This window comes from Nylanderia fulva, unplaced genomic scaffold (genome assembly GCF_048542155.1).
Source record: "Nylanderia fulva isolate GAGA-0341 unplaced genomic scaffold, ASM4854215v1 Scaffold721, whole genome shotgun sequence".
NCBI classification, from domain to species: Eukaryota; Metazoa; Arthropoda; class Insecta; order Hymenoptera; family Formicidae; genus Nylanderia; species Nylanderia fulva.
In genome coordinates, this window is record NW_028190832.1 from 4,869 (window position 1) to 16,085 (window position 11,217).

General features: G+C 28.2%; 1 protein-coding gene and 1 long non-coding RNA gene across 2 annotated transcripts; both read left to right on the forward strand.

Annotated features, from left to right (window-relative positions):
- The first annotated feature begins 3,257 nt into the window (after nucleotides 1-3,257).
- Nucleotides 3,258-4,470, forward strand: LOC146720287 (uncharacterized). The gene is made up of 4 exons (XR_014926144.1): nucleotides 3,258-3,333; nucleotides 3,423-3,482; nucleotides 4,104-4,152; nucleotides 4,237-4,470. It is a non-coding gene; the product is annotated as an uncharacterized LOC146720287 (long non-coding RNA).
- Nucleotides 4,471-10,536: 6,066 nt separating this feature from the next.
- Nucleotides 10,537-10,983, forward strand: LOC146720288 (ATP-dependent DNA helicase PIF6-like). The gene has a single exon (XM_085488842.1). The coding sequence runs from the start codon at nucleotides 10,537-10,539 to the stop codon at nucleotides 10,981-10,983; it is 447 nt and encodes a 148-aa protein (XP_085344968.1).
- Nucleotides 10,984-11,217: the final 234 nt, after the last annotated feature.

Below are 11,217 nucleotides of genomic sequence, written 5' to 3' on the forward strand. Positions count from 1 at the left end.
AAATCATAAAAATGAAAAGGTCAGGCCATGTTCAAAAGAAGGTACTCAAAAATTTAAACGATCTAATAATAAATTATCACGAAAAGTAACTGATATGTTATTCAAGGTGCCAGTTCAAAGTGAACATACGTAAAGTGTATATTATCTAAATTTAGTAATAATATATTACCATGAAAAGTAACTGTGATATTTTATTCAAGGTGCAAGTTCACATTGAATATACATACATATAAGTAAAACTGATTACAATTTGATTCTAGAAAATAAGTGCGATATGTTATTCTTAGTGCACAAAATATAATAGTCGTTTATAGAGATTTGATTTGAAATTCATACTAGCCCGTACAATGAAAAATAATTGCTCGTAATGCCAGAGTACCAATTTGTTAATGACTCAGAAAAATAACATGGCGGCCTGCTCTCAAAAAACTTTCGATGGGTAGAATAAATAATTGAAATAAGAGTTGTGAAAATTGTATAAATTAAAAACCTCCAATCTTTCTTTAGTAAAATTTCGAATTTTCGTATCAACTTCCGATTTGTGTTATACCGTATTTTCAGGGAGTAAGTTATTGATCAGAAAACTTTGCCTTGTTGCTCGAAACGGGTGTATATTAAGTAAAATTTATAAATGTACAGTTCTCAGGTCAACTACAATAAAGCTATACGCTTAAAAAGTTTACTGATTATTTGTCGTAATATACAATAAAAAATTACATATTAATTATTCAAGATACAAGTGAGAAATAAATATCATTAAAATATACAAAAAAAATATATCAATTTGACTCTGAAAATAAGTGACATGGTTCTCAAAGTGCAAGGTTTCATTTGACTTACAATTTTCTTCAGAAACACAGAAGAAAAAGGTATTTGTATATAGTTTTGTATATTCACTTCGTTGTGTGTGTAGAGCTTTTAAAAATACGTTGAATTTTTATTCTAATCTAATCTTCTTCTAATGTAATACTTTTCGTATTTCAAATGTTGTAGTAATTATTCTGTAAGAGCTTTGACATTATTTCTAAATGGACATCGAGAAACATCATAGTTTTTTGAGAGCAGGCCGCCATGTTATTTTTCTGAGTCATTAACAAATTGGTACTCTGGCATTACGAGCAATTATTTTTCATTGTACGGGCTAGTATGAATTTCAAATCAAATCTCTATAAACGACTATTATATTTTGTGCACTAAGAATAACATATCGCACTTATTTTCTAGAATCAAATTGTAATCAGTTTTACTTATATGTATGTATATTCAATGTGAACTTGCACCTTGAATAAAATATCACAGTTACTTTTCATGGTAATATATTATTACTAAATTTAGATAATATACACTTTACGTATGTTCACTTTGAACTGGCACCTTGAATAACATATCAGTTACTTTTCGTGATAATTTATTATTAGATCGTTTAAATTTTTGAGTACCTTCTTTTGAACATGGCCTGACCTTTTCATTTTTATGATTTTTTTAGGATATATATATATTTATCCTATATTAGGATGGTTTAAAAAAACAATATTTTTTTTATTTGCCTTTCTGACTATTTCTTCCTCATGGTTAAAAATAATTCTTCAAATGTTCAAATTGCATTTATCATGGAAATTAACGTTTTTCAGTTTTTTATTTTTTTCTAAAATGAATATTCACTTTTACTCTAACAATGTAAAATTTTTTCTCAGATACTTATTATTATTTTAAAATTTTTTCAAAATAAAATTGAATTATTTTGTGTCTGTATACATGCTTGTGAAGATGATTTTGAGTATATTTTTAAATTTTGTGAGCTGGTAAGTGCACAAAAAAATTATTAATGTTTGTGAATATAATTATTAATTAAAATTATTAAATTATTAATGTTTAAATTTTTTTTACATATTTCTCTAATATCTAGCAAGTACGTGTATGATTGATTACTCGGAGAAAAAATTATTTACTAATGTACATAAAATATTAAAAAAAAAAAATTGAAAAATGTGTATGATTTTTAATGAAAAACTTGCTGGGTATTAGAGCAATATGTAAAAAAAAATTCAAGCATTAATAATTTTTTTGTGCAATTACCAGTTCAATGAATCTAAAAATATACCAAAAATTACCTTATTGTTATTTATTTATTTTATTGTTACTTCATTATCATTTTTATCCAAAGATATTGAGTCATCATTCTTTATCAAGTTTTGATGTTCTTTTTAAAGAAACATCACACTCATTTTATTTTTTGTTAACTTTGCTGAAATTTTTGCTGATGAGATTTATCTCCAACAATTGACTTTTACAGCATTTTTTGTCAAATTGTTTTCATTTATGGTGTTTCTAAAATTTTCTTACTTGATCGTTGTTTGCAAACTGTTTTGTCATTTACAGCATTGTGTTTCGGTATTATTGATGTAATAATATTTGCAAATAATAAATATTTAAAAAAAATAATAAATATGTTAATAAATATTTTAATATCAATAATATTTGCAAAAATTGTTTTATTTTCACAGACAATCACAGCTTAGGATCGACATATGTTTATAAAAATGTTCGATTTACGAGATTATATAACAAAATTCTAAAGGATTCATTGTATAAAAATAGAAACACATTAAATGGTAATAAATCACAGATTCAACAAAATAATGAATTAAATGTCGATAATATGACAAAAGAAAAATTAATAGAACAGATTAAACAAGAAATTCTATATGAAGAAATGGATTGGGAACCAATGAATGATGAAACCATTGCACAAGAGGTATTATCAATATAATTAAAACATTAATTAATTTGTGTATTACAGATAGAATTTATGTATCATAGAAAATTATCTTATTTTAACTGTGTGCTTTAGTAGTCTCAAATATTTTATATTTTTTTACTCATTCTCCTGACTGCTGCCAACCGTAGGTTGGCGAAAAGAGAGGGAGTATGCGTTTCATCGAGCCCGGATCGGTCGTGACCTTAATTCTCGATAACTACTGCATAGTTTAATATCAACTTTGGAACATAAGTTTCTTATTAATCAAGGAAGGTTTAAAGCGTATTATTATCGTTATTTATTCTATTAATAAAAAGTGAAAAATGAGTATTATTTCGTCAATACGGTCTCTCATTGGCTGCTGTGTGAACCTAAGAGGAAAAAATGATTCACCAATGAGATTCGTTGTAGTATCCGGATAGGGAATGTTGGTGACATTGGTATATACATCTCAAAGTAATAATGGCGGGACTGATAGGATAGGTTAGCTGTCACCTGTTGCGTGTTATTATCAACAACAATATTAAGTGAAGTGTATTATTATGGATATATCTCAAGAAGATATAAATAAAGAAGTAAGTTTCTTCTTTTATATTTATTGTTTTTTTCTTTATTTAGGATATTGTTATTATTATTTATTTATTGTTTCTTTATTTATATGTAGGAAGAAGATACTCGCTTGGAGATATCTGAAGAAGAAAACATTATTAATAATAGAAAACGAGTAAGTCTTGTTATTAATAATTAATAAAAATATATAATATAATTAATAATATAATTAATCTGTTGTAGTCATAACATGGCTATATGAATTTATATTTGTCTGCGTAGCCACTTATTTGCTATTAAATTTGCTGCGTAGTCACATTGCTATAAATATCCACATATATAATTGTATAAATGTATATAGTTATTTTCTCTCTTATTTGTATATTATATAATAATTATATAATTAATTAAAAATATGTATACAAATATATTTATAGTTATACAAAGATATTAGCTTACGCACCAATAATTATGGCAATGCAGACAAATATATTAACTTACATAGCCAATTATCTACTACAAAAGATTATTCACATATGTAATAATAATTAAGGCTATACAAATATATAAACTTACTTGTAATTACATAATGTATAAACTTATATAGCCATAAGAAAGTTAATATATTTGTCGAAGCCATAATTATAACTGCGTACAAGTTTACGTATTTGATATAAGATATTGTTGTCATCTGTGTTTGTCATCTGTCTCTCTCTATCTATCAATCTATCTATCTAGCTATTTTTTTTTATTTATCTCTATTTATATTATATTATATTAATTAAAAAAATTGTAGCAGAAAAATATTTGGAAAGAATATAGAACATTGCAGTCACATGGTGAGTGTATGTGTGTCTTTATTATTATTATTATTATATTATATACATTGTAATATATATATTACATAATAAAAACTTTTACATGTGTAGGATGAAGAAGCAGAGAGACAAAAGAATGAAGAAACAGCATAAGAACAGCAAAAAGAAGAGTAGCAGGAAGCTTGCGGTACATATATGGGCAGCATAGTTGCGCCGCACTCTAAATGTGCATGTTGGCAGCAATGTTGCGCCTTATTATCTGAAGAAAGAGTAGAGGAATCACCAATGGCCATAATATATGATTATAATCACAAGCAGGAATGAGGAATAGAAGAAACATCAAGAACATACATATATTAAAAAAATTTTTTTATTATTAAAAAAAATGTTTAATTATTATTAAAAAAAAAATGTTTAAAATGTTTTATCATTATTCATATATGTATACACATATATATTTATATTATAAAACATTTATATATATATATATAAAACACAATTATAACTATATATATAATTATATAATATATAATAATACTATATATGTATAATAATAACATTACAATTATTATTAGTCATATAAATAATAATTGTAATATTTATATTTATATAAATAATAATTAATATATTTTAGTCTCAGGATATGAGTTAGCTATAGGAGCCAAGCGCAGTTAATGAGGCGCGTATTTTTTCTAAAGGATTAATTAGGTTTTAATAATCATAAGAAATACATTTAATATACAAGACATTAAAGTGCGAACGTTTCGGCTCTTTCTTTGAGCCTTCTTCAGCGCATAGGTATAAATAAATAGCAGTAATAATACATTAAAAAAACAATTAAAAATAATGTTCAAGACGTGCGATCTTGTTTCGCTCCATAATATATTTCATTATGTTTCTTAACGATTGTCTCATTTTACTTTTTCTCTAGGTTGAAAAGCCCGGAAGGCAAAATGTGTGTTACGTATATATGTTCTTGCATCTATGAGAATATATTGTTTTAAACCTTTAAAATTTATGGAGTGAAATCAGTTCAATATAATAAAACTTATAAAAAAATTGTCTTACATATATGTCGATTCTTATTTTATTTGCTTGAGATTATATTAAAGACGAGATTATATTAAATGTATTTCTTATGATTATTAAAACCTAATTAATCCTTTAGAAAAAATACGCGCCTCATTAACTGCGCTTGGCTCCTATAGCTAACTCATATCCTGAGACTTAAATATATTAAAAATTAGCAGAGCCGTTTGATTGCTTATACGTATTCAATCAATTTTATTTTATTAAATTATTATAATACAATTTTTATTATTATTATAATATTATTATTATTATTATAATATTATATATATATATGGTTACAATTATGTTATATATTTATAATTATTATAACACTATTTTTTTTAATTATACAACATATATATTGTTATATTATATGTAGAAATATATTATAATATTATATAAATATATAAAGATATTATATAAATATATAAAGATATATATATATATATGTCTATTTCAGATTACACGAAGAAAGAAGAGAAGAAATATCGGACGAAAAAGTAACACAACGGCAAAAAATTTGCGCTATAAAAAGCAAAAAACATGTTTATCAACAACAAACAACGAACAAACAATTGAAGCAGCAAATCAACAATTGTCACTTAAACAAGCAATAGAATTCTGCAACAATAAATACTGAAAAAAATATTTCACAAGATGCTACTAATGTACTTCTACCCAACAATCAAATATTACAAGCTACTGTGTTATCGATCCCTCAGGAAATTCCACAATCTGATATTAATACCCATAGAAAAAAGTTGTTACAACAATATTATTTAACTATATCGTTTTTTGCGGTATTGCTTGTGATGTTTGTAAAAAATTATGCTATAAAAAGCAGATATGTAATACGAAAATATCTGCTAAAACGATTGATATTTTTCCTACCGAATTACGCGAATTAAATGAAATTATAACATGTTTCCGTTGTGCTAATTTGATTAAAAAAGGCAAAGTTCCAACACAAGCATATTGGAATGCTATGTTTTTAGATGAAATTCCAAATGTTTTGCGAAATTTAAGTGATATGGAACAAAGACTTTTGTCAAGAATTGTTCCATTTATAAAAATTATTAAGTTAGGTGGACGATTTGGTCAATCTGGCTTTCGAGGACAAGCTATTTTATTTGCGCAAGATATAGAAGAAATATCGGAGCAATTACCATTACCAATTACAAAAATAGGCAAGATTATTGTATGTGAACAACTTGAGAATGTTGAAAGATGCCGACAATTACAAATTAACGTGCAAAATTTATCAGCTGCTTTAGCGTGGTTAATCCAAAATAATCCATTATATCGAAACATTAATGTTAATTTTGACGCTGCAAATTTTGACATTTCACAAATATGTCAAATTATTGTAACACAAGATAATGATATGAATATTAATGTAAATAATGGCCCATCCACAGAGCAGACAATAAATAAGACAAATTTAATCGAAATAGCTGGGAATAGAGCAATAATCAGAGGTTCCATACATCAAGGCCATGAAATGTTTTCTGATACTAACATACAAGAGGGAAACAGTGTACTGCAATTGCGGCGGTTGCTATAGCTATGTCTTCAATACATCAACTTCAAACTTGGACAAAAAATCTCATTGATACCATTTTATTGATAGGAGATGCATTATATGTAACAAGTATATCGAAGCGTAAGAATCCTCATCTTACTGAAATTAACAGGGATTTTTTATCAATAGATGAATTGCACACAGATATTGAAGTCTTTGGAAATATTATTACCCTTTTAATCACTCCGCAAAATAGCGTATCAGGACATTTATATAATGACAATAGCAATGAAGGATTTCCTAATTTGAAAAATGCTTTAAATATTTTTTTTCGAGATCATAATTATGGTGTATTAACTGCTAATGGAATTTCTGTTTCTATATTTCAATTTGATAATAATTATTGGCTATTTGATTCACATTCAAGAGGTTCAAAAGGTAGACCAGCACAGAATGGTACAGCATGTTTGATTCAATTTCCAGCTACGTTATCAATGTTTAATATGTTAAAAAGTATTTTTTTACCAAAATTTTTGGATAATACTTTTAATAATCAGTATACCATTACTGCTGTTTATCCTCATATGCATTCTAATGAACAACAAAATCAAATACATAATACGTACATTGAAAATGTAGCAGAATTAAAGGAGAATGCTGCAGAATTGAATCCAAATGATGAGAATGCTGCAGAATTAAATTCTAATTATGCGAATGCTGCAGAATTAAATACAAATAATGATAATTATAATATTGTTATTATGTCTTCAGTTTTAAGGCCAGTTGATGAAACTATACCTGACGTTCAATCTGTTATTGAAAAAGAAGTACAAGATGCTCCCTTATACACATTGCGACGGAAAACTACAGAACCTGTACAGATGCATACTGAACTTCGAGCTGAAGAATTAGCTTGGTTTTTCCTTTTTCCAAAAGGACGAAATGGACTTCATGAACCATCACGATTATATCCTATTACACCATTAGATTATTGTCAAGCTCGTATTATGTGTCAGGATCCTAGATTTCAACGAAATGATTACTTATTTTATTGTTTATCCGTCATGGAATATTACCGGGCTCGGCAAAATGTTGGCGTCTGCCTTAGATTTAGACAAGGCAATAATATTCCTGAAGGCCTTGTACAAAATTTGCATATTAATATGAGAGCTTTGCGTGGTTCTAATGCATATTGGCAAACTGCATGTAGCGGTTTAATTGCTATGGTTCGCAACTTGGGCCCGCCACAATGGTTTTTAACGTTAAGTTGCAACGATCTTAATTGGAAAGATATATTGCAAGCATGTCTTATTGCAGCTCAAAGAAAAGGAGAGAATGTAGACAATTTAGAGTTTAATGAAAAACAACGATTAGTTGTTGAGCATCCCGTAGTATTATCTCGTCATTTTATGGTTCGTGTTCATGCAATGATGTGTGTATTGCTAAATGATGACACTTTATTAGGTGGAAAACTAATAGATTTCTGGTGGAGAATAGAATTTCAAAATAGAGGTAGTCCACATTTACATATGCTGTGCTGGAATGAAGGAATTCCATTATTTGAAGGCCCACAAGGTATAGCTCTTATTGACAAAATTGTATCCTGTACATCTTCTACGGGAGATGACGAATTAGATGCACTCATTGCACGCGTTCAAGTGCATAGACATAGTAATACATGTTACAAAGATAGACAACACGGACAATGCCGATTTGGTTTTCCAAGAAGAGTTAGTGATACAACTACCTTGCTTGGACCAGATGAAGCTATTCGTAATAATTTACGTTTCTGTATATTAAAACGTAATTCTACAGATGTATTTGTTAATAATTACAATCCTACACTTCTTAAATTATGGAATGGCAATATGAATTTGCAACCTTGTGGGAATGTTACAGGTATAGCTTATTATATAGCTAAATATGCAGCTAAACATGAACCTCATGATGTTGGTCAAGCAATTAAAGATGCAATCAGTAGAGTTCAGAGATACGGTGGAGATATAGGAAAGCAATTATTTGCTGTATCAATGACTATACTTCGACATAGACAGATATCTGCCTGTTAATGTGCATTTCGTTTATGCCATTTAAAATTACGTGATAGTTCACGAAAAGTTGTTTTTCTAAATACATGCTTTCCGCAAGAACGTTATCGTATGTTACGTTGTGATGGCTATATTAACAGTGTATATGCAAACTTATTTGATCGTTATTGTTTACGTCCGAAAAATTTAAACGATCTCAGTTTAGCTGAATTTGCTGTTACATATGAATGTGTATCACGATTTGACAATTATGAAGAAGATGGAGATATCGAAGTTTATAATCAAGAAAACGATGTAGTTTCAACTAAGCATATTCGTTTACAAGATGGTACAAAAATGAAACGGCGTACACGTCCTGCAGTGTTAAGAACACGATATTATACTCAAACTAGTAATCGTGAAGCATACTTTTATAGTTATTTAGTAGCTCATGTTCCTTTTAGAAATGAAGAAGAACTACTTGAGGGATATGAAACAGCAGAACAGGCATTTAATGCCAAGCGTCAACTACTACGACCTCTACGGAGAGGACAAAATATTGAGCAATTTCAATTTGTAGAACGAGAATTACAAGAAGTTATAGCTCAAATTGCAGCATTTGATGACGGCGATACAAATGCACAATCTACGGTAAGAAACGAAGATCGAGTACGTTCTATAATGGAGGAATATGATGAAAATAATATTGATTTAGATTTACACGATGAACCTAACGAAGCAGATCGTGTCATATCTGCTGAAGAATTCGAACGAAATGTTAGAAATATGAATATAGAACAATCTAATTTGTTTTACACAATTACTGATCATATTAAACAAGATATTAAAGGTCAAATTAGTGAACCTTTACGATTATTCATTACAGGAGGAGCAGGATGTGGAAAAACATTTCTTTTAAAAATGATAGAACAACAGATTAAGCGATGTTATGCTCCTACTATTGATCTTTTATTGAAACCGACATTCGTTGAAGTGACTGCTCTTACTGGTGTTGCCGCTAGATTAATTAATGGACATACCTTACATTGTGCGTTCTTTTTAGCAATAGAAAAAGGCAAAGCTACAGTATACAGACAATTAACAGGACAACGTCTTGAAGATGCAAGACGTAAATGGCGGCATATTAAGTGGTTAATTATTGATGAAATATCAATGGTTTCGTATGAAATGTTGAGATCTATTCATCTTCGTCTTCAAGAATTTAAAAATAATAATGAATTATTTGGTGGTGTTAATATATTGCTCTTTGGAGATATTATGCAGTTACCACCTATAAAAGGAAATTGGTGTTTTCAGCAATCTATATGTTTTCAAGGAGAGCCACATTTATGGCGATATTTTGGTTTGTGTGAATTGAAGACTAATATGCGTCAACAAAATGATGCTGAATTCGTTGATTTATTAAATAATTTGCGAGTTGGGCAAATGAACATTGCACAATATGAAATGTTATTAAATAGAACATATATTCCTTTAATTGATGAATTTGCTGATGGTGAAGCTATTCGTATATTTCCTACTATAAAGTTAGTTAATTCTTATAATAATAAAATGATTGAAGAAGTAGCAAAGACACAAAGAACTTATATTATAAACGCGCGAGATGAATCCAGAGAACCTGCAACTTAGGGTCAAAAGCCTTCTGCCACTGCAATTCCTGCTGATCCTAATAATACAGGTGGTTTGCTACATATAATTAAACTTGCAGTTGGTTCCCGGGTAATGTTACGATCGAATTTAAAAGTTTATGAAGATTTAGTAAATGAAAGTATGGGAATTATACGCGGATTTCAATGGCCAGCTTTACGGAAAGATCAGTTAGAAGATGGTGAATTACCCAAGAAAATATTCATTCAATTTGATGATCCTACAATAGGAAACAGTTTAAAAGAATCTAATGGTTACGTTGCCATTTCTCCAATTAGTGTCGTATACCAAGGTAATAAAGGATATGGAAATATAGAAAGAACAATGCTTCCTGTTATTTTGAGTTGGGCAGTAACAGTTCATAAATTGCAGGGTACAACAGTTGATAAAGCTGTAATATATTTAGATAAGAAGATATTTGCTAAAGGTCAAGCATATGTAGCTCTTAGTCGCATAAGATTTTTACAAGGATTAGCAATTCCTGAAATAGAACAGAAAAGATTGTTCCAACGTCCATGTGATGAAAATGCTTTAACAGAATTAGAACGATTACGATCACATCATAAATAATTGAAAAAGCCAAGATTTTACATTTATTCATCCTCTTATGCTACATAATTACTGAAGGTAAGTCTAGTGATTTGTACATGATGTGTGAGCATGCATGCTTGCGTATGTATATATTATTTATATATAATTATAATATAATTATATTATATGTATAATATATATTATAATTATATTATACATCTAATTATATTATATTATAATTATAATATAATTATAATATAATATAATTATAAT

Bases quoted from the DNA above. Each gene is read 5' to 3' on its own strand.
- LOC146720288 (XM_085488842.1), top strand. From the start codon at position 10,537: ATGGGAATTATACGCGGATTTCAATGGCCAGCTTTACGGAAAGATCAG.